This window comes from Camelus bactrianus, chromosome 5, assembly GCF_048773025.1.
Source record: "Camelus bactrianus isolate YW-2024 breed Bactrian camel chromosome 5, ASM4877302v1, whole genome shotgun sequence".
Classification (NCBI taxonomy): domain Eukaryota; kingdom Metazoa; phylum Chordata; class Mammalia; order Artiodactyla; family Camelidae; genus Camelus; species Camelus bactrianus.
The window spans coordinates 71,900,824-71,913,918 of NC_133543.1; the positions used below are offsets into that span (position 1 = coordinate 71,900,824).

General features: G+C 40.0%; 1 protein-coding gene across 3 annotated transcripts in view; it reads right to left on the reverse strand.

Moving 5' to 3' along the window:
* UNC80 (unc-80 homolog, NALCN channel complex subunit) overlaps window positions 1-13,095 on the reverse strand; it is a 190,421-nt gene that overhangs the window by 43,628 nt on the left and 133,698 nt on the right. For all 3 annotated transcript variants that reach the window (XM_074364069.1, XM_074364070.1, XM_074364071.1), the window contains 9 exons: window positions 12,068-12,251; window positions 10,021-10,115; window positions 8,600-8,689; window positions 7,770-7,871; window positions 5,777-5,957; window positions 4,370-4,638; window positions 2,826-2,960; window positions 1,208-1,346; window positions 514-610 (listed from right to left, as the gene is read on the reverse strand). In XM_074364069.1, the coding sequence (XP_074220170.1) occupies window positions 514-610; window positions 1,208-1,346; window positions 2,826-2,960; window positions 4,370-4,638; window positions 5,777-5,957; window positions 7,770-7,871; window positions 8,600-8,689; window positions 10,021-10,115; window positions 12,068-12,251 (1,292 nt within the window). The remainder of the gene's footprint in view (window positions 1-513; window positions 611-1,207; window positions 1,347-2,825; window positions 2,961-4,369; window positions 4,639-5,776; window positions 5,958-7,769; window positions 7,872-8,599; window positions 8,690-10,020; window positions 10,116-12,067; window positions 12,252-13,095) is intronic.

Consider the following 13,095-nt stretch of genomic DNA (forward strand, 5'->3'; position numbering starts at 1 on the left):
CTATTTTCATAGAGAGATGAGACTGATTTTCATTCTGCATATCACTGTACACATATATCAGATGAGAGCCAACGTCCTAGAACTGGAATGACACTCTCTATGTGAGACCTTTGGATTCCTTGCACTTGGCAAAATGACAGACATGACTTATCTTCCTGCTCTTTGGCAGAAGTTCTTACTGCTCCTTGAAAGGAGTTTTCTCGAATAGTTTAAATGTCTGTCCTAAAATTTTATTTGCTATTAATTTATATCACATGTGAGGATGATATTTTCTAAACAAGACTAAACATCTTAGCTGCTGCACAAATTCCAAATCAGGGGATTTCAAATTAATGAAGATATACTATATTTTTCATAATCCCTGCTATGACAGATTTCCCAGATTTAGTTTTTGCAAACATACTTGCCAGAACGTTACAGGTTAATATTAGCACACATAACCCTTTGTGGTCAATTTTATTTTCTTCACCATATTTACTTATTTCAAGGCACAGAAGAAAAGGCTGCAGTTACCTTCTGAATGACTCAGGAGCGTAGGCCACCACGGTAACGCAAAGCTTAATGGCTTCGCTTATAGAGAAAGTCAGGTCTTCATTTCCATAGCAGAAATCTGAAGGGACAGACGGTCAAAGCCAGGGAGAAGAATTTGTCACTGTTAATACTGACTTTCCAGTTATATTTTGTAGCCATTTCTTTCTTAGACTTTATTCCTAAACTGTGAGCACTATCAATTTCCTCATCTAAAGGGACTGAAAACTCTGTTCTACTTTTGAATAAACTGGATGATTAAATAAAAGTGCTTTTTCTGGGGTAGCTTAAAAGAATCTTACCGAATAGAAGGGCATTTGGATGGTCTAAGGTAAGACATGAGACTTCTCTGAATCTTTGAATAACTCTACTTATACACAGTCCATGACAATAAAAAACTATCTTAAAGTATTACCCACTTCGAATCGCCCATGAAAACCCAATTTTCTGAAAACTGCAGTGGTCTACTGAGCCCCCTTTTTTAATACAATCTTCATGGCAGAGAATTCTTTACACTTCAAGATTTACAAGAAATTTAAGAAAAATAGGAGCTAGGAAAATGTTCTCACCATTATTCTATTTGTTTTTGCTGTTCTGATTTAGTTCAAAATATTCAGTATAGAGTCATTCAGAAAGATTACCAAGAGAACAAGAATGTCAAGACAAATTTTGCTTTTACCTAGTGACTTCAGAGGCTTCTCAGCTTTGACCAGCTCTAAGATGTCTAGGATGTCTGTGGTCTCTCCTTCCAGTGACTGTAGCAAGTCAAACAGGCACTGAGCTGACACACCTTTGCTGGACCCGGTGTTGGCAGCATCCTGTATAAAGAAAAGCCATTTTAGATGATTAATTCCTACCTGAGTACTGATGTCGTTTGATCAAGAATTCAAGTTTCATAAACTTTGCCACCAATAACAATTACAATATCTTCAGTTTACAGAATTCTGCATCCAACCATGCTGCTATGTGACTTTGGAATGCCTGATCTTTTAAGAAATCTATTAAATGTTAATCTAGTACAAAAAAGATATTTGTGGAAACTCATTAAAATGCAGCAATATGTGAACTGCAAGAAGAGCTCATGCCACTTGTTCCTCTGGTCTATGCTAGTAGGACTCAGCATTCCCGAAGGAAATGCCCATGGTGGATTAGCTGAGTACTTCCAAAATGTTTGGAGAACAGATGCTTATTTTGACAACTCTGGGAATTTTATAGGTCCTATATGATAATATATCTCCAGAATGGAAATACTTGCCACCTCAAATCTCTTTAAAATGGCTTTAATTCATTCATTAAAACAACAAATCTTCATTAAATGCCTCCTATGTACCAGGTTCCATTTTGTGCACTGAGGTTATAGCAAAACAAAAACAAAAACAAAACAACTCCATAAAAATTTAACAACTAAAGACAACAAAAGGCAAATGAAACCTAGGTAAAGGTCTGGCTTTAATGGAGCTTAAATTCTGTTGTGGGGTGTGGCAGAGATACCTATTGGTGAGACAAATACATGTGTGACATGTGATATGGTATAAATGCCCTGCAGAAAAAGAAAAATTAAGCAGGGTAAGTGCTAGAGAGTGATAGAAAGAAATGAGTATCAGGGACTTCTCCTTTTATCATTTTTTATTTTCCATCCTTTTATTAATTGAGTATAAAAAACCTGGAGAGTTGGTCTATCTACATCCTAGGGGCTGAGATAAGAACTGAAGATAAATGTTGAAGAGAAATTATTCACTTGTTGAAAGAGAAATGATTTACGGTGCTCATGGTCCAGTGGCTGAAGGAAGAGAGCTGAGAGACTGGTCACACAATGGGACAATGACAAGGCTAACGTAAAAACAGAACTCTGATCTTCAGCCTGTGGTAACCAGCCCAGGAAACCAGCCTGCTATAAGTAGACTTGTAGAAGTCAAACTACTAGCTCTAGTGTAAACAAAATAACCCCTGGAACAATTAGCCCCCTAATGGCCAGGACCTGATTAATTACTCCCAGCTTCCCTAATCCTTATCCCCATGTCCAACTTAGGACCAACCAGAGAAAGCCAAATATGCGCCCGTAACCAACGGCAAAGAGAGACCTCACTTCTTGTTAGCCTGTGTACAGCCTCCCCACGCCAATGGCCTCTAATCAGGGTATCCCTGAAGCCTCCCCTTTTCTCCACTATACTGTCTGCATTCGAATTTTTTCCCAAACACAGGTGATGGTGGCTAACTCCCTTGCTCCAGTGAGCTCCGAATAAAGAACCTTTAGTTTTCTCGTTTGGTTGGTCTTTATTTCCACAGAGCTTACTCACAGGAAACTCCAGGAGAGGGGCCACACTTGCAAACAGCTGGAGCACAAAGGGCTTCCGGTGTAGAATGTAGAACTGGTGGCAGGCAAATTCAATGGCTTGACGCAGCTGGGGGTTACTTTCGTAGTCAGAGTACACCTGTGGGAAAATGCCGCATAGTCAGAAAATGCCTAAACAGCCTATTATGGGAAGCAAGGAGGGCAATGGCGAATTTCATAAACTGGTAGATGGGAGGGTAAAATGGTATATCCTTTCTTGAGGGAAATTTGGCAATATATGTAAGAATCCTAAAAATACCAATATACTTTTTTCCCTGGGAAATTTGTGACTTAGGAATTTATCTTAAGAAAACAATTGGACAAATATACAAAGATGTATATACGAGAATGCCTGCTGCAAGGTTGCTTAAAATAGTAGAAAATTTGAAACAACTTTCGCTATTTGTAAATTGGGGTTGTTTAAGTGAATTATGGTATATGCATACAACAGAATACTAGACAATTATTTTTTTTAAAAGATGCCATAGTGCTAAATAGAGCTACATGAGAAAATGCCCATATATTCCTAGTATTACATTTTTGAATATATGGTATGACCCAACTTCTGTTTTTAAGAAAAGTAGGAAAGAGTATCAGGATTTTGAAGATTTAAACCAAGGCTATGTAGGAGGGAAGATTACAGGTGATCTTTATTTTCTTGTTTTAAACTTTTATCTTCTGAATCTCATAATGAGCATTTACTGTTTTTGATAATCAGTCAAAAAAGTTATAAAAAGGGGAAAACTCCAACTATTTAAAAATCAGACAGAGAGCCCTGATGACATTAAAAGTCAATTTCTTGCCCCTGCAGGTTGAGCAAAGCCCACTTTACACAAGTGTGTATTACTTCCATAATTTTTATGAAAATTTCCATAAAGGTAGAGAACTAGGGTGATCCCCCCGGCCCTGTCTGAACTTTACTCAGCACTCCTAAATGCACCCACATACACATCAGACTTGTGTAAGTGGAAACTGTTCCTGCTCCATTCACCTCCTCCAACCCCGTCATATTCCAAGTTTAATGGCAATGAAAATCTCTATTCAGAGAGAGGGCAGAGACTCTCTTGGGAGAAACATCCACTTGCCATACATTTGAATAATGGTTCTCACATTTCCGAGGGCATCAGTATCACCTGGAGGCTTGTAAAAACAGATTACTGGGCCCTGCCCCCAGAGTTTCTGATCAAGTAGGTCTGGGATGGGGCCCACCCAAGAATGGGCATTTCTAACAAAGCCCCAGGTGATACTGATGCTGCCGGTGCAGAGATTACACTTGGAGGATAACTGGCCTAGAAGAAACAGGAAAGCACAGCCCAGATCTGGGAGATCTCAGGATAAAATGGAATATCGTGACCTTTTGGAAATTTCTAATGGAGGGAGGGTTTCACCTGGTGCCTTCTGGGGTCACAAAAGAAGATAATTCCATCATTCAAAAGTTTCCTTAATAGATCCTGTGGAAGTGCGAGATGGGCAGTTAATCTCCCAGTTAGGAGAGGCGAGCCAGCGCACCTGCAGCATGGTGGGCAGAATCCACTGGTAGCCACTGAGAGAGAACAGGTGATTGAAGTGCACAGCGCTGTTGATGACGGTGGCTGCATACTGCCTGAGCAGGGCGCTGTCTTCCGGGTGGAGGATCAGAGCCCCGTTAAACACGTTGAGGAAAAGCATGATTTCATCTCCCCAGGGAAACTCGCTCGGCATGCCCAGGAACATCTCCTCTAGGAGCTGGATCCACAAGCTCTTCTGAAGTGTGTCAAGGCCAAACAGCTCCTTGCCAGCTGCGAGAACATGAAACAGCAGAGACAGAATGAGCCCCATGCCAATCTGGTCAGCGTGGTATGACCACCAAAGCCCAGGGCACCGCTGTTTCCCATTCGTTCCAACTTGGGGAGTGTGGAGATCGACTGCTGACTCACTTCCCAGCACAACACTGCTGGCACAGCTGTAATACCTCCTAGTCCTCCAGGGACTTTCTTCATCACCTCTTTGATTCAGCTCTGTGGGCAAGGCGGGGTAGGCATGCGCAGTGTGTTGCTGCTGCATAAGCCATGGCTTTGAGAGATAATAAGTCATTACAGAAAGAAAATGGCAGGGTTATGGCTAATTCTTGGTCTTTAAAATCCTGGTCAGACTAGAGCTCTGTCTACTACTGCTCTGGGGCTTCTGGATGAGGATACAGAGCATAGCGATGCTGATTTAAGTAAATTGTCCCAGATTTAAAACTGAGTAGCAGAGTGAGGTTTCAGAATAGGTCTCTTTCTATTTCTGTTTCAGGCTCCTTTCCCCTGACCCCTGTCTCGCTCTCTCAAATCGGGTATAATTTAGATAGAGTAAAATACACAGATTGTAAATGTAGAATTCAATGAGTTTTGACAAAAATACCCACTCATGCAATCAAATTTCCATCAATATATAGACCATTTTCATCACGTTAGAAAGATCCCTCCTGCCCCCTTCCAGGAAATCTATTCCCCCCAAACCAGAGGCCACCACTGTTCTGATTTCTGTTACAGTAGATTCATTTTTCCGCCTCTTAAACTTTGTATAAATACCTGTTCTTCACTTAGTCAGGAACTCCTCTAACACCACCATACTACTTCATTCAACTCCTCATGATTAGCTTAGAGCAGTGGTCTCGGAGTTTGGTCCTTGGGAGAGCAGCATCAGTATCACCTGACAGCTTGTTAGAAATGCAGGCTCCTAGGCCCCATTCCAGAGATACTGCATCAGAAACTCAGGGATGAAGAGTAGGGCCCAGCGATCTGTGGTTTATCAAGTTCTCCAGGTGATTCTGATGCCCACTCAGGGCTGAGAGCCATTGGCTTAGGGAACTGTCTGCTGATTAAGATGCTCTCCAGCTGAGGACAAAACAAGGGCATGAGAAGCCCAAGAGAGGAAGTGCTTCTTTGCTGATACCTTGAGGATCACTGAAGAGTGAAAACTCCGCATCGATAGCACTTCGAGGGAAGGAGGGCAGTCGGAGGAGGTCTTCCTGGAGCATGGAGACGTGGGACTGCTTGTGGGCTGTGGGGATCTTCTGGGTAAGGGAGATGAGAAACAAAACCCGCCCGACTTCCTCCAGCTTCCGGGTGAACACCTAGCAGCAGACAAGAGCAGGGCAGATGACAAGTAGAACTGGCAACCCAGGAATCACTAATTTGAAGAAATTGAAGCAAAATCTTTAATGGCAAACCAGGCTGATTAAAAATTAAGGGGTGGAGGAAGTGAAATGAGGAAGAAATTTCTTTTTTTCTTTACACATAGAGAGAGCAAACAATGCATAATTGACCCCAACTTCCTGCATCTGTCTGCTCCACAGAAGGAAGTGTCCTGCCGAGTTTGCAGGCTGGGGGCGGAGCACAAGGCGAGCATTGTCAAGAACCATTCAATGTTAAACAGAGCCTGTTTGTTGGATGACCTTCTGCGACAGGAGCCAGTCAGTTCCAGTTGCTTCTATCTTTTCCACTGATGCCTTAAGCTGTTTCCTATCAGTTCTGGGTTTGCCTCTTAAAGACTGAAATGGGATCCAGGAAAAACCTACCTTGGGACAAAAGCTGATGGGACTTAGATTTGTACCCCTTTGGCCCTGAGTTCAGATGCCTCGGACACGGGGCTTGTGGCCCTTCTCTTAATGCCTCTTCTGTTGCTGCTGAGGGGGCAGGGGGGTGAGATGAGGAGGATGATAAGCAGCGAGCTGCTGTTGAGGAACTTCAGAGCCAGAACCACAGGTCTGCAAATGACTACATCCCTGAGGAACTCAGAAAGAAGCCTTAAGATTCCAATTTGGAGAATACAGAGAGCGGGAATCCCATTTTATGCTATGTTTTTTAGAAACATGTTCTTAAACATGATTTAAAAAACCACAGTTGTGAAGTGCTGCTGTTGATTATGGTTTTAATTATTTTGCTGCTATATCAGAGGCTGGGATCTTTTGGTGGAATTGTTTTAGAAGTTCTTTGCATTTACGATCTTAGTTTTGCCTAGCACCTCACCCTTTGTAACCCATTCACTATTTTCTTTCTTTCAAATGCAGTTTAGGTCATAGTACTAACTGTGTTTTTAATTACTTAAGTGGTCAAATTCTAGGCTATCTCATTCATCTCATGAAGATATTTTTGAATAATTTGATGCCAAATTAGCATTCTTGCTATGTGCAGAAAAATTGAAATGATAAAGTTTCATGCTTAGACATTTTATTAAAAATAAATGAATGTAACACACAGACCACATTAAAATTATATCATTAGAATCATGTACTACAGCTATATTTCACATGCAAAATACTGTGAATTTCCTTAAGCTCGAAGTCTGATTTGTGATGAGATGTGTGAACATTATTCTGCTCTTCGATCTTAAATCTAAATACAGCTGCTTGACTCTGTCTCCTCCTGTTTCAGGAGAAGTTAGTAACATACCCAAGGTCAGATCTCCAGTCAGTGGCAGAGCTGGGACTGAGTCCAAATCTCTGGACCTTGGTTCAGTGCCCTTTTTCAGGCATATTACATTGATCCCTTTTATTTTTTTTCCAGCTAGCATAAATTTCTGGGACAACTTTCTAATAGCTATATTATGTGTACTTCCAATCCTGCTTTACAAAAATGTGTAATGAAAATCCATACTTAGACACTAATAGGTAAATAAATTAGATTTTTATTATTTATACCCAGTGATTCATCCTAGCATTACTCCAAGAGAGTGTTCCTTAATACCTTCGCATTATGATCTAATTTATAAAACTTAGCTCACACACTATTTTGGGGTATTATCTATTGACCAAGGGCCCATCCATCTACTCTCTCTAGAGAGGATCATGACAGAATCACAGAATCTCAGGGCTGGCAACCATTTTCAGATCATCTGTCCCAATGACATGACAAAATCATAGAATAAAACTGTGGTGGTCAGTCACCTGTTTCTGAATCAGCTCCTGTCCTTTCTCTGGATGCATATGTACAAGGTTCAGTTGTGGAGACACTGATCTCCTGAAAGGATAAATATCTCGAACGTAGGTCTGTGGTGGGATCATACAAAGATAAAAAAGAATTCAAGTGATTAACTTGGACTCTCACTTCCTCTTTACCCAAAGGTCAGACAAACACAAGTTGTGTATTTTCTAGTGTTTAGATTCTTACTACTTTATGCTCCCCAGTTCTACAAAATCCCAGGGAAGATAAACTCCCCTCCCCTTCAGGATAGCATCAAACTTCTCAGTACCCTTTCCAAACACCAGGGTGCTCGGTCAAGGGCAAAGGAGCCAGAGGCAATTTACTAAAGGACATTCCAGAAGAAGAGAATCACTGGAAAGTGATGTCAGTGGTCTTCTGGGTTATTTTTGCTCATTAGATCATTACCACATTCATGCTTAACATAATAGAAAGAGGAACAAGAACAATATTAAAATTCCAAATAGAAAACCTAGTTATGATATAGGGAACCTAATTTTTCATCTAGATGTAATAATAATGAGCAACTAAGTGCTTTACTTGAATTTACCTCCTTTAATTATTACGACTCTACAGAGGATGCTATCACCACCTTTACCTTCCAGACCAGGAAGCCGGAGGGTACAAAGGTAGAGCGGCCAGTCCAAAGTGACACAGACAGCGAGGTAGTGCCACCCAAGTGGACGTACTCCTCACCTCTAAACAGCGATGCCTCCCCAAGTGCAAGCTGCCTCAGGAAAGACATGATGAGCTTTTGACACAACTCTCCATGAGTGGCATTACTGCAAAGTCTCACCTTATTGTAGTGGATAAGGTTCCACCGTTTATCCATGAGAAAATAATGTGTTGACTGGGATTCTGGGATATTAAAAAACTCCAGACACTCCTAGAACAATAATAAACACTTATTGAGAACTTATTATGAGCCAAGCAGCAAGCTGAAAGATAAAAGCATCATAAGAACAAGGTAACTTCTTACAAGGAAACATACATACGTACATACGTGCATGTGTGTGTATGTATATCCATATATCCGAAGAATGAGCGCATAAAGACAGGTAGTGTAATATAAACTGTCTGCTCTTGTGGTGCTGAAAGGTACAACTATAAAGTAGACTTCAGTGATGAACTGTGGAGGCACAGTGGCATCTACTGGTCTCAACATCAGGAATAAAGCAAGTTTAGCAGCTGCGTTAAGAATATGAACTACAGTGATTGAGCACTTATTACCTACTATGTTCTAAGTTCAACGCTTCCCACGTAGAGAACTTGCACAACCTGCACTGGGATCCCGGCACTGTTGAAAGAGAACTCGGGACTAGAGAGGACCTGGCTTTGATTTAGGTGACTCTGGTTGTCGGGGAGCCTGGCTTTGAACTAACTGTCTGCCTTCACGCTATCCTGCCATTCAAAGTGAGCAAGAAAATGGAGTGCTTGTTGAAGTTTCCTTCATTGAGTCTGAGAAGTTCTCTGGAGATAAATGGATAAGGCCGGGAGGAGGCTTAACAACCGGGAAATTTTATTTTTACTGAAATAGAATACACAGGTTTGGCAAAGCTGAATTTCTCAGAGGTCTTTTCAACTTATGTCTGGGCCAAAAGTCTGGACTCTGGATAAATGGGAAATCACTGCACTTAGGGTACTTATTACTTTACCTTAAAAACCTTATCGGCAAGAGTCATTGTGGATTGCATTTCTTTTGAGGGGGCATAATTGCCACAACCATTAAAAATACTTCCTTGATTCACCTGATTTATTCTAAGGTGTATATTTTCTGCTTCTCCAATCATTTCTGTCAGGGGCAAGTTAAGACTGCATCGCTCAACAAAAAAGGGTCTCTGGCATGGATCATCGGCTGACTGCTAGAGTCTGCCCCATGCTCTCAGCATGTGGACCCAGGGCAGCTCCAGAGCTACCACGGGGGATGCTGGGAAGCTCCTAAGCAGGACTCACGGTATCTGGAGAGGAGTGTGGCTGAGAGGTAGCCAGCATGATTTTGCCCACTTCAACGCAGAGCTAAAATGTCAGTGATTGCGGGGAAAATTATGTAAGGAAATAGAGGAAGGACAGAAGGGCGAGGATTCCGTAAAAGGTGGATAAATGCGCATATTGATTGGAAGATGGATAAATGCCATTAAATTCTAAACTGGATGATCAGTGAAATGGCCATCGACATCGTGCATAAAAAAAATCACTTCTGTTAAAAGTCATCCTTACCTTTAACAGGGCTTCAAATTGAGTGTCTTCATGGACTGGTAACTGGGTTGGGATATCACACTCATTCTGTCCATGAACTACCAAGGTTTTGGTACCTACAGAAGGTAAAAATCACAATAAACTGACTTCTACTATAAGGAAGTTTGTATATAAGGCATAGAATATTGAAATATTATCAATAAGCTGATATTTTAATTGTTATTATTATGATTATTACTAATAGTGTTTAATGTGAGTTGGGTATTGTACTAACTGCATTCCTTTGTTAATAGTTAAATATATACGTTCAATATATTTACTTATTAAGAGCGACAGCTACCATTTATGGAGTTCCCAATACTTTAAACGGTTTTTAGTGCATAATTGTATTTAAATCTCAAAGCACCCCTATGATACATGTATTATTATTTTCACCTTACAAATGAGGAAAACAGAGAATTCATTCTTATAAATAAGAACTTGTAAGTAATTTAGTCAAAGACACACATTTATTTAGGGGAAGAGTCAGAATTCCAAACTTAAGCACTGCAACAAATAATATACTCCTATATTTTAAATGAGATGACAAGGTAAGAATGGTTGAGAAAACATAAATGGAGATATTAGCAAAAGCAAAACATGTAATTGAAATTTAGTTTAAATTTACATTTCCTGTATTCTACTTTGGCTGGTGAGATAGTACTTATTTTTACTTCATTCCTTAATTATAAATCTTTGTGAACATTATGATATACCTTGATTTTTAATGAGTTGTTTTTAAGTATATGATTGACAATATGAGTTTCTCTGCTGTACTGAAAACTGATCACTGTGTTGAGTAATCTGCAGAACACAGAAATACACAAGCACCATTTACTAAATGTTTAACAGGTGTCAGGTATGACAGCAAGTATTTTACAAACCTAACCTCACTTATCCCTCATGACTGTGAAGTATGAATTATACCCCATTTTACACATGAATAAAGAAAGCTTAAAAAATGGTGTATGGCAGCAACATGGATGGACCTTGAGACGATCATACTGAGTGAAGTAAGTCAGACAGAGAAAGACAAATAACATATGATATCTCTTGTATGTGCAATCTAAAATATGAAACAAATGAACTTACTTACAAAACAGAAACAAACAGAAAACAAACTCATGGTTACCAAAGGGGAAATGGGGGGAGGGTTAAATTAGGAGCTTAGGATTAGCAGATACAAACTACTATATATAAAGTAGATAAACAACAAGATCCTACTGTAAAGAACAGGGAACTATACTCAATATCTTGTAATAACATATAATGAAAAAGAATATATGTATGTATAACTGAATCACTATGCTGTACACCAGAAACTAACACATTACAAAATCAACTATACTTCAATTTTACAAAATGATGTACTTTTTCACAGCTAACACTAATTGTCCAGACAACAAATGGCAGTGCTCTAATTTTAACATTGGCCTCTTTGCTGCTAGAACCTGTGTTCTCATTTATATGTAATTTTGTCTTTCTCTTTATTTCAATACATGTATCATCTTACATTTTCTTAGTCATTGCACAGGGATAAAGGCTTGGCAAAATTTTTATCTCAAAGAAAGACAAGCTATCCAAAGTGAAAAGGAACGGGATCTAAAGTTTACATCACATTGCATGTTCTTTTTTAATTCTCCTTCCTGCTTTTCCCTGTTCCAACTTTTCATAAAGCCATCTCTCAGTGAGTTTACAAAAGCCTGGGCCCATGCCATGCAAACAATCTTATTCTCCTTGCAGTGCCAAAAACTCATTCAGAAAGGCTCTCAGTTCAGCTGGCCCTCTGTGATAGACTTAAATACATCTTTAACCTTGGCAGCCCTTGAAGGTCTATTCACACGGATCTCAGTTCTGATGTCTCCCTTTTCATCTGGCAATTGCTGACTTTTAAAGGGTCTATTGTATTTCTTTAGATGGCAGTCAACAAAAATTCTTTGATGCCCTCAACACCAGGGTCACAACCCTGAAAATTTTCTCATGAATGAAAGAGATGCTTAGTCTGTTAAAGGATTATTTGTACTCTTACCTGGCATTGAAGCGGTCACCAGGAGCTTTACCTCACACTGCTCCTTCTTCATGGTCTGCTTCAGATCCTTGAAGAACAGGCCTTCCACATAACCCACCACCTCCCACAGGAAAGTCAGAGTGGCTGAAATGGCGTCCATCCCCCACTCGCAGGGGGTCCGCACAAAGTACATGATTAATCCCACCTGGAAGCCAGAAGAGGATGCGGTCACAGAGCCACGGTAATCCTGAGCTCGTGTTCTAATTTCCTGGGCTTTTCTTTCCTTAATTAAATATTCTTTTTGTGCCTTCATAGTCTCTGTTCAAATGCTCCTCTAACCCTTTCTGTGCAGTAAGCGGGAGGTATGACTGGAAAACTGGCCAGAATGGGTCATCTTACCTTTTTACATTATCACCAAAATACTCACTTCTTAAGGGGAAAGCAGATCATTTTTCCAGCTCCAAGTCACTTGGGAGCTCAGGTACTTGGGCCACCCAAAATGCATTTCTATATGATGTTTGCCCAAGTACTATCTGCAGCCTGGATGATGTCTAAAAAGTTTGACCTAAGAACACTCTGCTTAGCTAAGTCAGTGAGCATAGAAGTTTTTGTTTGTGTCCTCTGAAATAATTTTGAAAAACTGCATGCCGTTCTGTCCATTTTTAAGATAACACTTAAAAATATCTCATCATACGTTTACTTTTTGTTAACATGAATAGAGTATGTCAAATAGTCTGTACAGTGAAATAAGAGGACTGACTGTAATTGGAATGTGCACTTCATCAAATTGGATGAAATAAGTTTTAACTACCTTACTCAATAATGTACAACAAAATCAGAAAGAAATAATATAAAAGCCAGTCCCCAAGGCTTTTTATCCATTTTTTTTCTTGACAAATTTGTTAAACTTAAAAAACTTTCCAGTTGCACTGGAAGAATCAGTGTCACTAACCCAGTCTGCTTTGGTGGTACTGAAGGCTGAATACTCTCACGATGGCCAAACCTCATCCCTAGTAGACAGCTATAAAGGACAGGAAAAGGTGAGAAGT